The 15,269-nt window shown below is 36.2% G+C and overlaps 1 protein-coding gene across 6 annotated transcripts in view; it reads left to right on the top strand.

The window, feature by feature from the left end:
* The window catches only part of TCERG1 (transcription elongation regulator 1), a 62,312-nt gene that overhangs the window by 28,668 nt on the left and 18,375 nt on the right, over positions 1-15,269 (top strand). For 4 of the 6 annotated variants that reach the window (XR_004680906.1, XM_035014400.1, XM_035014402.1 and 1 more), the window contains 6 exons: positions 1,807-1,967; positions 3,633-3,689; positions 4,031-4,097; positions 5,189-5,239; positions 6,588-6,723; positions 7,550-7,639. Coding sequence is in view for 5 of the 6 variants with exons in the window: in XM_035014400.1 (XP_034870291.1) it covers positions 1,807-1,967; positions 3,633-3,689; positions 4,031-4,097; positions 5,189-5,239; positions 6,588-6,723; positions 7,550-7,639 (562 nt within the window). In the remaining variant the exon portion in view is untranslated. The remainder of the gene's footprint in view (positions 1-1,806; positions 1,968-3,632; positions 3,690-4,030; positions 4,098-5,188; positions 5,240-6,587; positions 6,724-7,549; positions 7,640-15,269) is intronic. The other 2 variants (XM_035014401.1, XM_035014403.1) reach the window with 1 other exon arrangement.

The following is a 15,269-nucleotide window of genomic DNA, read 5'->3' on the forward strand; positions in this document are numbered from 1 at the left end:
TGTTGTTTTACTTTGTTCTTGCCTCTATGGTTTCTGGTAAGAAATCCAACGTCATTGGACTTGTTCCCCTGTTTGTGGTGTGACATATTTAGAAACGGGCGTAGAAAATTTAGGGTAGGTTTTTTTTTTTTAAGTAAAGTTAAATATCTACGTAAGTGGCATTTATGTAAGGCATTTTGATATAGTCCCTTAGGTTTCCTGAAAGCCTATTGATTCTTTTTTTCCTCTCTTTATTCTTCAGGTGGGATAATTACTGATGTACTTTTAGTTCACTGATAATTCCCTGTCATCTCCATTCTGTTCTTGAGCCAATCTAAAGAAATTTAATTTCAGTTGTGTATTTTTCTTCTTCTCTTTTTAATTTTTTAATTTAATTTAATTTTTAATTTTTAATTTTTTTAAAGGTTTTATTTATTTATTTGACAGAGAGAGACACACAGCGAGAGAAGGAACACAAGCAGGGGGAGTGGGAGAGGGAGAAGCAGGCTTCCCGCTGAGCAGGAAGCCTGAAGCGGAGCTCGATCCCAGGACCCTGGGATCATGACCTGAGCCGAAGGCAGACGCTTAACGACTGAACCATCCAGGCGCCCCTTAATTTTATTTTAATGTATGATATTGTTTCAGGTGTACAATATAGTGATTCAGCACGTCCATACATTACCCGGTGCTTGCGACAAATGTACTCCTTAATCCCGATCCCCCTACCCACCTCCCCTCTGGTAACCACCAGTTTGCTCTCTGTAGTTAAGAGTCGTTTCTTGGCTTGTCTCCTTTTTTTTTTTTCTTTTTCCTTTGCTTCAGTTGTGTGTTTTTCATCTAAAGTTTTTGGTTTTGTTTTTTTGCAGTTTCTGTTTCTCTAATGAGAACTGTGTTTTCATTTCAAGGTTTTTTTTCTTCGTCTCATGAACTCTAGTTATAATTGCTGCCTGAAAGTCTTCGATTTTCTCAACAATAGAGGTTTTATCTGATATTTTCAACATCTAGATCAGCTTGGCTTGGCAGCTGTTGATGAACTTGTCATTATCTTGCCATAAGTACCTGGTTTCTATTGGGAGTTTTCACTGCCTGTGCTGCCACCATCATGTACTGTGTGACTGGGGGCCCTTAGGGCAGAGGTGTATGGGAGGAAAAATGGGAAATTTACACCCTTGCAATTGCTGCTGTAAATATTAACTCTCTTCCATACTTATATTTATTTTTTAAAACCTGTACACAGTCCTTACATTCTTGTTTTTTCTATTTTGTCTGAATTTCTTGTAATGAACAGGAACAATGAGCTCTAGTGGGCTCTGGTGTCATAGTGCAATCAATAGTTCTTACTTTTTATACCAGATATAGTAAGATATTAAAGACTTCATAGCAGGTTGCATTTGAGTATGTAAAATTCTGATTTGGTAAGAAATACTAAGAAGTATTACATAATAGGTATTGTGCTGTGGTCTTTTCTTTAGTTTTAGAACTGCTAAATAGCATTCTTATTTGTTGCCATTGAATTCATCCTTTGTGATAGCTTAAAATATAACACTCTCAGACTGAGCCAGCTACACCAAGTTCTTGAGCACTCTAACCACTGATTATGAATTACTTTGCTTTTCTTGGTTTTTCTCCATTAAAATATTGAACTGCTGTTCTAATCTTAGCCACTCAGCTCTCCTCCAGAAATTGTATTTGGCTCTGTAACTATTATTAAATACAAAGGTGTCCTCACCACCCCTCCACCTCTCCTTTAGGCAGGATGTCAGTAAAAGACTTACCTATCAAATATGTTCCATAACAGAAGAAACTGATACTTGAATCAATTCGTAGGTGTGTTGTTTGGACTGGTGATGAGCGGGTCTTCTTTTATAATCCTACCACCCGTCTTTCTATGTGGGACCGACCTGATGATCTGATTGGAAGGGCAGATGTTGACAAAATTATTCAGGAGCCTCCTCATAAAAAAGGAATGGAAGAAGTGAAGAAACTAAGTAAGTTTTAAATTAGGAATTTATCCTCTAATTTTATTATTCTTTTAATATTTTTACAGAAAATTTGAGGCCACTTAGGAAGAAAACTTGCTGTTTTCAAGGAATATAAGAAATTGAGAAATGGGAAATAGACCGTTATGCTAGCTTGAGTTCAGTAGTAGAGATACTAAAAATTAGAAAGTTTGGGCAATTACTTCTTTGTAAAATATTTACATGTATATTTTTTTTAACTTACTGTCCTTGTCAAGATTTTTAGTTAGTCCAGGTTATGTTGGTTCTGCTTAACATTTGCTCTGTGCTTACTTAAAATATTAACACACTCCTCAGTGAGTCTCTCAGCACTTTTTATAACTAGTAATATATTTTTTGAATAATCAGAACTGTACAGAGTATTTTAAAAATATTGTTTACTAAATTTTTATAAAATACAAAATTTTGTAAAGTTATAAAAGCTTACTCTTTTAAAGATTTATTTATATTAGAGACAGAGAGAGTGTGTATGCAGTACGGTGGGGGGGGGGTGTGTGGGAGGGGCAGAGAGAGGAGAAAGAGAATCCCAAGCAGATTCCCTATTGAGTGCAGAGCCCAACACAGGGCTCAATCTCATGACCCCAAGATCATGACCTGAGCTGAAATCAAGAGTTGGACACTTAACTGACTGTGCCACCCGGTCGCCCCAAAAGCTTACTCTTTTCAAGTAGATGAAATTTAGGGAATAAAAGCCTTATTCCTGACAATAGAGAGACAAACTTAATATTAAGAGATTATCTTTTGGGGTACCTGGGTGGCTCAGATGGTTAAGCGCATCTGCCTTCGGCTCGGATCGTGATCCCAGGGTCCTGGGATCGAGCCCCACGTCCGGCTCCTGGCTCAGCGGGGAGCCTGCTGCTTTCTCTGCCTCTCCCCCGGCTCGTGCTCGCGCTCGCTCTCTCTCTCTCTCTCTATCCCTGTGTCTCGAGTGAATAAATAAAATCTTTAAAAAAAAAAAAAAGATTATCTTTTAAGGTACCTTGTGTTCAGACAGCATTTCAGTAGATATAATGGACAGATATTGTTATATAATTTTTATTGCATATTTTTTATTGGTAATTTGCCGTCATATTGACATGATTGTGTTTTTATAGAACCCCCCCCCGTGTGCTGTAGCAGCATAAATGAATCACCTAATACTTCCAATGAAATGAATCCAAATATATGTCCTAATAATTGAGCAATCTTTATGGGTTATATATATGTGGTGCTACATTTTTTGCTTGTAAGTCATTTGCAAATCAGTGAAACTTTGCCTGCCTAGTGGTAAAGTCACTAGGCACCATTTTTCCCTTCAGCAGTATCTGTTTTATAGCTGTGATATTGATGATACTTTATAATCCTAGTGTTGAATTATACCAAGGAGGTATGAGATTTGCTTTTGTTTTTATGACTGTTTTCAAATATTCAATTCAGTTATTTGATAAATACATGTCTCATGAATAAACATTTCAAAGTGAATTAGAAATTTAAAGGGAAGATTAATTTAGGAAGTTTAGAATTGTTTAATATTTTATAAAGGAGAGAGTATTATGGGATGGGTATTTTATATAAACAGTAACTTTTTAAAAAAGAAAATATTGTGTAATATGTGCATGTAACTATTCATAATAATATTTGATGTATTTTTGCCAGGACACCCGACCCCCACAATGCTGTCCATCCAAAAATGGCAATTCTCTATGAGTGCAAGTGAGTAAACTATAGATTGTAGTTACCTTTTTTTTTTTAAGATTTTATTTATTTATTTGGGAGAGAGGGAGAGATAGCATGAGTGGGGAGGAGAGGGAAAAGCAGGCACCCCACTGAGCAGGGAGCCCAGTGCGGGACTCATTCCCAGGACCCTGGGATCATGACCTGAGCCGAAGGCAGATGCTTAACTACTGACTGAGCCACCCAGGCGCCCATGTAGCTACTTTTTAATACTATTAAAGCAAGTGTTCTGGTAGTTGCTAGAAGGATTCAGACTTAAATGTTTAAATTGTTGCTTGCTGAATTTTATTCTGACAAGGTTTTTAAATTTGATCTTACAGTTAAAGAAGAACAAGAATTAATGGAAGAACTTAATGAAGATGAACCTGTTAAAGCCAAAAAACGGAAGTAAGTAATACTTATAGTTCATGTAATTCAGGTAGATTATAATACTATTTTAAAAGTTATTAGGTCCCAGTCAGTTTGTGGTCGGGACAGGTAATGTGTATTTTAGGAGACAGAAGTCTTGATTTGCTAAGGCCTAATATTAGAAAGCTTTTCTTTAGATGTAGAAATGGTGTCCCTTCTGTTGCTAGATGTGCAGAATACTTGATTACTTCAATACTTGATTACTTAAAAAGTATTATAAAGCCAAGTGACATTTTAGGAATTAGATGATAAATTATTTTCAGACATTCATTAAGCCTGAATTTTATAAAAAAATGAATGTCCTCCTTAATGTAGACCCCAACAGACACCATTCCAGAAATTTCATAAATATAGACACACAGACTTCTCTCTGTTTTTATGTACTTGTCACTTAGCCAGTCCTTGAGTCTGTGTCATTACTACCTGGTGAAGAGGGAACCTGTGAGCTTAGAAAATGCTTTGGGAGAAAGAGATTGCCATAAGCAGGAGCATTAGGTTGGCCAGTGCTCTGTAATTGGGTAAAATATGAATGTTTCTAATTATGGGGGATGAAAGGCTTGGGTAGATGGTATTTGTGTGTGGGTGGGGGAGGAATGGGACCATTATTTAGCAGCAAAAAGGAAAGTTTGACGACATTATTAGGAACTGGATGAACCGTAGTCCTTATCTAAAAAGGACAGATTGAATGCAGCCAAATTATGGCAAAGAAATCAGGAAGACAGCCCCTTGGAAGGGTGGTTCTTTTTAAAAAATCGTTAACAACAATGTTAAATTAAGATATTAAAGAGAGTCACTCATAATCAACCGAAGTAACATAGCTGTTTTCATTTTTGCAGTTGACTTTTTAGTTCTTGACCAAATATGTAAATATTAGTTGTAATCAACTGATTTTGAGTCCTTAAGTAAAATGTAGAATAAGACATTTGTTTTCTTAATAGTTATAAATGACTGTATTCATTCTGTTTATATAACCATAATTTTGGATGTTCCTACAATGTTAAACTTTTAGGTTGTTTTTAATTGTTTGTTCTTATAGACAACTCTGTAAGGTTTTTAACTGCTTTTATCAGGAGAATGTCAAAGAAGTCCTTTATGTGGATTGCCCGAGCTTCTCTATTTAGGTACAAAGTTAAAAGCCTATTTTTCCTGGCTTAGTTTTTCTTTATTTCTTTTATTGAGATAGATAGTGATAGTTTGTATTGTGACATTTCCATTTAGTGTAATTCTGTAAAGGTTATTTGTTTTCATTAGTTATATTTCTTGGATGTCTTAATTATTTAAATAGTTCTTAAATAAATTATTATAAGAGGGTATATTGTTTGGCAAATTACTTTTACCTGTTTGTTTTGTGCATATCTTAGGTCACAGACTATCTCGCTAAGTTCCTGCAGGTCACGGACTATGTCTTCTATTTCTTTTGATTCATTCTCTAAGTTGCTAATTACCTCTCACTTAACATGTATATGTGGGTTAGCCTTAGTTCCATTTAAATCTGCTGGGCTACCTTCACTTCCCTATATAGCATGCTTTTGAAATTGATGATGTTTTGTTTTCCTGATTCCCTTAAGTTTGTGTAGGGAATATGAACCAATTTTATTTTTATACTTAGCAGATCATATTTAAGAAGGAAGATCTGCTCAGACACACCCGAATATTATTGAATTACTTACTGTTTTGGATTATTCACATGAACGGGCCTTCTTCATAGTGCAGATGTTTGAGAGGTGACTCGATTTCATGTTTACAATCTCACTTGAGTGAGAGCAACAGCAACGTTGTCCTTAGCCCTGAGGTGCATTTTTTGAGGAAAAAGAAGTAGTTTAGTCATTGGTGAACAGTTGTAATTCCATCTAACTACTCCTGGGCCTATGTTGCTCTCTGGGACCTGTCCTTCAACTTAAATCTCAACTTACCACCCAGAAAGTGAGTAAAAAAGATGTCAGGTAGGTAAGGTATATATCTCACATACCCAAATGGCCAAGTTTGCAGATATTTTCATTTTATTTTCAAAATGAATATTTGAGATTACTAAGACTTATCCAATTTTTATTAGATTAAGAAATATTTTATGCATCTATAATGTAAAACATTTTGGAAAATACTGTATCATTTCAAGAACTAAAAATTACATTTTGTGCTGTTTGTTTCTAACCCATAGAGTTTTACTGCAATGTTAGTTTTTTGTTTTTGTTTTTGAAAGTAAGGTAGTTTATTCTGTGTATCGGGGAGAGACAGCACAACAATATAGCCATTGTAACATCATTAGAAGCTCATTGTAACTTTATTATTATTATTATAATGGAAGTTGCTTATCCCTTAGAGTTCATTTGAAACCCTCAATATAATTTTTTTTGCCAAAAATATGCTGCTCAGTAGTGAGTCTTGAATATTCCATTGATGTAAAGATTTTAGTAAGATTCCTTATTAATATTTTGTCAGTTGATGCCTTATATTTTATTTTTTCTATAGGAGAGACGATAATAAAGACATTGATTCAGAGAAAGAAGCTGCGATGGAAGCTGAAATTAAAGCTGCCCGAGAAAGGGCCATTGTCCCTCTGGAGGCCAGAATGAAGCAGTTCAAGGACATGCTGCTAGAGAGAGGGGTCAGAAAACAATCTTTGGGGGAGATATTTCTGTTTTGTATAAGTAATATAAATATGTCTTGCTAAAAGGTCAAGTCTAAGGTTAGTGCTCATGTTGTCGGGGGGGGGATAAGGGAAGCCTATCAAATTACTGTACTCTCTCAAACAGCCTTTTTCTTGGCCCATCCTATCATGTTTAACTAAATGCCATTTTACTATCCTTTTAAATACAAATAACATTTAACATTTATTGGGTCATTACATTTTGGTGAGTAATATAAGATGAGTATTAACAGAGTATTAACATTACAGAATGGCGGACTACGTGGGATAGGTAAGGCATATATAATTCTTTAATACTTCCCAGAATGGTTTTGGTTAAAGGAGAACTGGTACTTTATGATATTATTAATAAAGCTTAATTGAGAGGGGGTTTCAGCCTTTTGGTTCACATATTCACATATTCATTTGAATAAGTATATTTGTTCAATTTAAAATCACAACATTGTTCACAAGATTGGAGAAAGCCTGGGAAATCAAAATGCAAATCTTCAAGGCTTTTTTTGATGTACTGATTTTTAAAATGTCACACAGTAGTGGTTATTTTAATGACTAATTAAGTGTGTGTTATTTCTATGTAATATAGAAATGTTCAGAGCCAATTAGTGTGGAAATTTGCTGTTGCTAGCCTCCCACTGCTTGTCATTTATTAGTGATGGAAACTTCAGTATGGTTTTTATTATGTCTCCTTTTTAAGCAGATGTCCTGTAGATTTCAAGGAAAATTATATGACCTTTATGTTTTTAGAGCCAACTTAATTATGAGGCAATACATTTTTATTTTAAAGGTGTCTGCTTTTTCAACATGGGAGAAGGAGTTGCACAAGATAGTTTTTGATCCTCGGTACTTACTTCTCAATCCTAAAGAGAGAAAACAGGTAAAAGGAAAATAATTATTTAAGAAATGTATATCCCTTAGCAGCATAATTTTTAAAATGTAAGGAATAAAATACCATCCTTTCCTCCACCCGGTAACACAGTACTTTAAAAACATAGTCTTATATCTTAGAAACAGTTACCGACTATGTGGACATTTAAATAGTTAGTTTTGCCTTTATTATGGATGTGGCTGTTGCTTAATCAGCGTTTTGTCTTTATGCCTCATACATGCTGAGGTTTTATCTAAAGTTTTCAAAATGCATTTCATTGTGCTTATTAATTTACTTTTTCTTGGGCAAATGCTGCAAATTTAGAGTAGAAAAAGAAAAGTACAGATGAATGGAAAGGAAAAAGAAACACCGACAATCTTACCCAACTGATGGGACCATGATTGGATACTGGTGTTCTGACCTTCCTGTTAGTGCCAATATATATGTATGGGAGTGTGTGTTTTGTAGATAGACAACATTCAAAGACCTGTTTACGTTTCATGGGTACATTCTACATCTAAGTGGCAACTGTTAAATATCTTTTCGTTATACACTTAAAGAGTTGATAGATACTTGAGGGTGTCTGCTGAACTAGAGTTAACATGAATTAGAGTCGCCTCTTACTGAGTTGCCATTGATTCCCATGGTGACTCAGCAATATGTATCATCTCACAATGATTGCTTCTTCCTCTAAAGCATTGCACACTTTCAACTTACATAGTTTCTGAGTTACCTGGACCACCCAGACAGTGATCTCTTTAGAATGGTGAGTATGTTGAACCACTTGCTATAGGGCTGTTGAGTTACAGGATTTCATTTGGTAGTCTGTCCTTTATATTGACAATTGAACAGTTGGAATAATTCTCTGCACTGCTTGTGCCATTATGCATGTAGGTCTCATCACAAACTTTTTATGATGAGAGGACATTTATAGTGTGCCAGACATGTATTTTGTATGTGTAATAGAAAAGCATGACTTCCAGATATATTTGCATCTGCATTTCAAGCATAGTAGGGTTTTTTGGTTTTGTTTGTTTTAAACTGTGTGATGGTCTCATTCTCTCCTGGGTTGATGGCCCTATCGAGAAGTATAAATCAGCCTTGATTCTTTACTTCTCCCCATTGCACATTTCAAGTCTGTCAGCAAAATCTGCCTCTAAAAGCTTGTAAATACAACTTCTTATTCACCATTTCTCCCAGTATTACTGTATTTCGAGGCACCATGATCATTTCTCAGCATGTAGAGCCTTGTAGCCTCTGACTGATATCTTTTTTTTTTTTTTTAAGATTTTATTTATTTATTTGAGAGAGAGAGAATGAGAGACAGAGAGCACGAGAAGGAAGAGGGTCAGAGGGAGAAGCAGACCCCCTGCTGAGCAGGGAGCCCGATGCGGGACTCGATCCCGAGACTCCAGGATCATGACCTGAGCCGAAGGCAGTTGCTTAACCAACTGAGCCACCCAGGCGCCCTCTGACTGATATCTTTGCTTCCTTCTGTTCTTGCTTTCTCTATAGTCAAGTTCTTTTTCCACATGGCAGCCACACTAATTTTAAAGTTTAAGTGACAGATTAAGGTATTGTTACTGTTCCCTTGCTTAAAAAATGTCCAGGGCTTCCCATTTCATTAGGATAAAATTGAAATTCTTTATGGTTAACACTCTTAACTGCATACTTCTTGAAGCTCTTTTCTTAGATTTATTCATTCTGGCCACACTTCCTTTGTTATGCCTTGAACAAGTAAGGCACATTCTGGTACTTCTCTCTGTCTGGAATGTTCTTCCCCCAGGTGTCTGTGTATGCTCTATCATTTTATTCAGGTGCTTGTGCAAATGTCTTCTGATCAATGTATCTCTTTGCCTTCTTTCCTTTATAGCACTCATAGCTCTGATTATCTAAAATTATCTTATCTTCTGTCTCCTCCTACTGCAGAATATAAATTCTGAGTGCTGGAACTTTGTTTTGTTCATTGTTGTATGTGTAATGCCTGGAACAATGCTTAACCTAAATATCTCTGGAGGTGTACTTTAAAATTTTTGAGACTTTCTCGTTATGCTACTGAGTGTTATTTATAGTTTCTTACTGAGTTAAATTACAAGCTTGTATTGAGAACTAAAATTCTTTCCCAATTTAGGAGGCATTTTGTAAGCTGATGGTGTTACACTCCTATTACTCCTATAGGAGTAATAGTTAAAAAGAGGAAAAATACCAAGCATTATTTTATTTAAATAAAAATTTTACTTAAAGGTTCTCATGCTGTTTGAGTGGAATTCTTCCAACTGCAGTGTAAAAAATGAAAGGGAAAGCTAACATTTGGCATTAATCCATGTACTTTTTCAGTACTTAGTTTTATTATTTGCATAAGAGTATAAAATCAGGGAGAAACCAGTTAAGTGCTAGGTTACATATTTGCACTTTGTAACTTCATTTCTGAAATACGTGTTTTGATTTAAAAAAAAAAACTAGCGATTTCATTGAAAATGTCTCATAACCTAAAAGTACATCTTTCACTTCTGTCCTTTTCTAGTTTTGTTTGGATTTATGTCTATCTTACATCATTATAAAAGCAGTATTTTATATAATTGTAACCGTAAATTTTAACTTAAGATTTTCTTTAATCTTGTTTTTGATAAAAGATCACTTAAGGAGTCAAATATTTTTGTTGTATTTGTTTTGACAAGTTTATTTTATTTATTTTTTTAAAAGATTTTATTTATTTATTTGACAGAGAGACACAGTGAGAGAGGGTACATAAGCAGGGGGAGTGGGAGAGGGAGAAGCAAGCTTCCTGCAGAGCAGGGAGCCTGATGCGGGGCTCCATCCCAGGACCCTGGGATCATGACCTGAGCCGAAGGCAGATGCTTAATGACTGAGCCACCCAGGCACCCCTGTTTTGACAAGTTTAAAAGTGAATAACATTTTTCAACAGCATCATAGCTTTTCCATGCAGGATTTTAGGCTCTGATGTAGAGACCAGTTAGGCTAACACTTTAAAATAAATTGTCTGTTACCTTATTTCAAAAATAAACATTTTAATATAGTTATGTGTTATTGAGAGCTTTTTAAGATTGATAGTGTGAGAATATGGTAATACATTACCAGGATAGTTAGTGACTGTCAACTGGCCGTCTTGGCCACTGTTTACTGAGTCAGTATCAAATTATAAATTGAATTAAATTGAAGTGAGAATCAAATAATAGAGACCTGTTGAAAAGGAAAAACTTCCTCTACACATTGAATACTTGGACATCAAATGTGTAGGTGTTTTTCCACATCAATCAGTTCTCTGACAGTAGCTGGCTGACCCACCATTAAGTTGAATTCTGACACTGTCTGCATGGAATTAGGGTCAGATCCCACAGATTAAGGGCTTAGTCTCACAAGATCTGCCCTCTCTTTGAATGCCAATCACAAGTAGTAGGTTCCCAGGTTCTGCACCCTTTTGTTGAGTTTGGCTACTAATCAGGGTTTCCCATAGTACCCTCCTCAGGTTTAATAATTTGCTATAATGGCTCACAGAACTTTGGAAAACACTAATGTTTACTGGTTTATAATATAAGAAAGGATGTGGTAAAGGATACAATTGAACAGCAGATGACGTACATAGGGTGAGATCTGGAAGGGTCCTGGATGCTGGAGCTTCTGTCCCTGTGGAGTTGGGAGTGTGCCATTCTCCTGGCACATGGAAATGTTTACCAAGCCAGGAGCTCTCTGAACCCCTTTGGTTACGATTTTTATGGAGGCAGCATGACATAGGAGTGATCAATTAAGTCATTGACCATTGGTGATTGGACTCAGTCACAGCCCTTGGAAGTTCCAATGCTCAAATGACACGGTTGGTTCCACTGGCGACTGTCTGCCATCCTGTGATTATCTAGAAGCTTTCCAGAATCATTTCACTGACACTATCTTAGGTATAGGTGAAAGGGCCTCGTTATGAATAACATCAAATTGTTCTTAACACTTAGGAAATTATAAGGGTTTTAGGAACTCTGGCCATGAGCCAGGATGAAGACCAAATACATATATTTTCTTTTTTATTTAAATTCCAATTAGGTTGCGTATAGTATAATACTAGTCCCTGGTACACAATATATACTTCCATACAACACCTGGTGCTCATCCCAAGTGCCCTCCTTAATCACCATCACCCATTTTACCCATTCCCCCTCCCCCACCTCTGGTAACCATCAGCATGTTCTCTATAGTTAAGAGTCTATTTCTTGGTTTGTCTCTCACTCTTTCTTCCCTTTGCTCATTTGTTTTGTTTCTTAAATTCCACGTATGAGTGAAATCATATGATATTTGTCTTTCTCTTGACTTATTTTGCTTAGCATAATACTCTCTAGCTCCATCTGTGTTGTTACAAATGGCAATATTTCATTCTTTATCAAATATATATATATTTTTTTTCTTTTTTTTGCTTCTCTGTTCTTTTTTTTACTTTTATTATGTTTTCTTACAACACAATATCACACCCATACTTTTCACAAATTTATATTTTGAAGAAGAATATACATAGAGTCTAAAAATCCCAAGTTTCACAAAGTGCGCATAAATAGTTATGCAAGACAGCTAAGTCCTAGAGGTTTGTATTGCATAGTGCCTATAGCTAGTGGTACTGTATTGGATGCTCAACGTTTTGCTAAGAAGATAAATCTTAAGTATTCTTAATACCACATATAAAATAAGAATAAAAGGGCTGGAGGAACGTTTTGGAGATGATGGATATGTTTTTGGCATAGACTGTGGTGGTTTCCCAGATGTCTATTTATCTCCAAACTTATCAAATTGTATACATTAAATGTGTATAGCTTTTTGTATGTCAATCATACATCAATAAAGTGATGTAAAAACAAAAAAATGGAATATTACCAGCACCCTAGAAGCTGCTTTGGCTTAGACAGTATAGCCCTTTATTTTGGATGGTTTTGATTATACCTATAAAAGTCAACTAGGAAGTTTTTAAAAACTTACTAACTTTCATGGTGTTAATTACAACATTTTGTTCACAAGTTGATGTTGTAAGAAAATAACTGCTTAAAGTAGGAACATAAAGCCCAAGTGTATTGGGAGGCACGACACAAATAATTAGGAGAAACTTGGAAGCATAACAGAACTCCTAAATCCTAACCTTGGTGTGAGATATCCCAGAGGAGGGGATGTGAAGTTTTCTCGAGCTTCTGAAAAGAAAGTTAACATAAATTCACTTGGGTTTTATTTCTAATTTATTACTTTTACAAATAAGAAAGTATATACCAAGGGGGTGCCTGGGTGGCTCATTTGGCTGGGGCCCTCGACCCTCCTTGTCTCCCTGCTCAGTGGGGAGTCGGCTTCCCCTCCCCCTCTACCCCTCTCCCGTGTACTCTCTCTGAAATGGATAAATCTTTTAAAAGAAAAAAAGAAAAAGAAAGTATGTACCAAGAAAGGAGAGAGGGGTTGAAAAGAGCCCTCTTTCCCATTTCCATCAGCATGCAAATGCTTTCAGGATTTATTGCAGTGCTATATTTAGAGGGTACTGAAAATGACCTACATGCCTAGCAGGAGACTGGTGAGATAACTGTAGATAATTCTCTTTAGCTATTAAAGGTTAGTAGATATATATGGCCTGACCTGGAAAGAAGTTTGAAGTTTTTTAAAGAAAACATTTTTTGCTTGACTTTTTCTGAAGATGTGCATGCACACATTTAAAGAGTCAAATAGTTCTATAAGATATGCTAGGAAAAATATTAGAGTGCTGCCCCAGTTTTATCTTTCTGAAGACATTTCTTCCAGAGCCTTCTGATTTGCTTCATTCTGGACTGGTTGCCCTCTACACCTGATGTATTGCTGTCATTTTTGAGGATGACCAGTCTTTACTATCATCCTGGGATTTCCCTCATTTCTCTTTTTGGTGGGCCGGGGGTGTGAGGGGGGGAGGGTTCACCTGTTTCCTCCATCATAAGTCTTTTCTTTCTTGGTTTACTCCGTTTTGATGCATTTCATCCCTGTAATAGCTTCTTGGGAGAACATGCATGGGAAATAAATTTCTGAAGCCTGGCATATTTGAAAACACCTTTATTGTATATCCTTAATTTGGAATTGTTTGGTTTAAGATATTTGAAATTGGAAATCTTTTTCAGGATTTTGAAGATGTTGCTTTTTCTAGTTTTCATTGTTTTTGAATCCATCTTTACTTGTTCCTTTCTTTATGGACGTGTTTAGTTTTCCTTCATAGGCATGTAGGATCTTTCTTTTAGTGTATGGAGTTCTGAAATCTCATGGTGATTAACCATGTGCTGGGCCCTTGGTGGCCCTTCTAAGTATGTGAATTTGTATCTTTCAGTTCTGGGAGATTTTCTTGTATTGCTTTTTTGATTTGTTTCCACCTGTTTAAATTTGCCCTTGTGGGCTTGTCCTTAAAGTTTTTTTTCTCTTGTTTTCTACCTCTGCCCTTTTTTAAAAAAACATTTTGGGTGACTTTCTCATTTTTATAGTCTGATCCTTTAATTTTCCATTTCTTCTGTCATAATTTCTAGGATTTCTTTTTTCTTTTTCTTGTTTTATGGTTATAGTATCTTAGTTTTATGAGATTGTTGAGGATTTTTTTCTTTTAAATTTTCATTTTCATGCACAGTTTCTGTTTTCTATTTTGGTTTCTATTTTTCATGCTGGAGAGTTTCCTTAGATGTCTTTAAAGAGACCTGGACTTCTCATGATTAGGAATGAAGCACTGAAATGCTCTTTGGGCACTTTGAGCATCTAATTGGGCTCCCATGACTTGGCTTTACTGTAAAGCCTTGCTTCTCAGTCAGGGACAGTTTTGCCCCAGGAGACATTTTTGGTTGTCACAACTGAGGGGGTGCTGTTGGCATCCGGTGTCCACGGATGCTGCTAAACATTATCTGGCCCAAGTGCCATAAGTGCTGAGGTTGAAAAACCCTGCTGTAGGGTGATTTAAGCCAGTTTGTTGAGGATCTCCTGGTGCAGGTAATTTTTAGGCTGGTCACATTCTTGATAAGAACCTTTCGTGTCCTGATGAGAGGACACAGTCCTTACTGCTTTTGTTCTGGGAGAACTGTGTCTTACGTTTGGTATGTAACTGGTTAATTCACTGTTTTCTCTGGTATGCCCCATTTCTAATTCATGTTGTCCCTCCCCCGCCCCCCCCCCCCAACTCAGGCCAGAGATACCGCGTTACCTTTTAGAGCAAGAATCAGCAAAATTTTAACATAAAGTGTCAGATAATAAATATTGTAACTTGAGGGGCCATCTGGTCCCTGTCACTATAGTATAATTCTGCAGCTCTAGTGTAGGAGGACCCATAGATAGATGTAAAGGAGTGAATATGACTGTTCAAATAAAGCTTTAGTTAAGGACCCTAAAATTTGGATTTCATTTAATTGTCATGTGTCATGAAATGTCATGAAATGTTCTAGTCTGTTTTTTCCTAACCGTTTAAAAATGTTAAAACTTTTTTGGGCTGTGCAAAAATAGGCAGCAGGCCAGATTTGGCCGGCAGATTGTGAGTTGCCATCCCTTGTTCTAGAGACTAATCACCTGCCTTTTACTTAGGTTCAGGAGTGACAGTGCCCTCCGGTACATGAAGTTGGCAAGGGGGATCTACTGATTGACTCATTCTTAAAGAACCTTATTATAGCTA

Source organism: Mirounga leonina, unplaced genomic scaffold, assembly GCF_011800145.1.
Source record: "Mirounga leonina isolate KUSES-001 unplaced genomic scaffold, KU_Mleo_1.0 Mir_168, whole genome shotgun sequence".
In the NCBI taxonomy this organism is placed as follows: Eukaryota; Metazoa; Chordata; class Mammalia; order Carnivora; family Phocidae; genus Mirounga; species Mirounga leonina.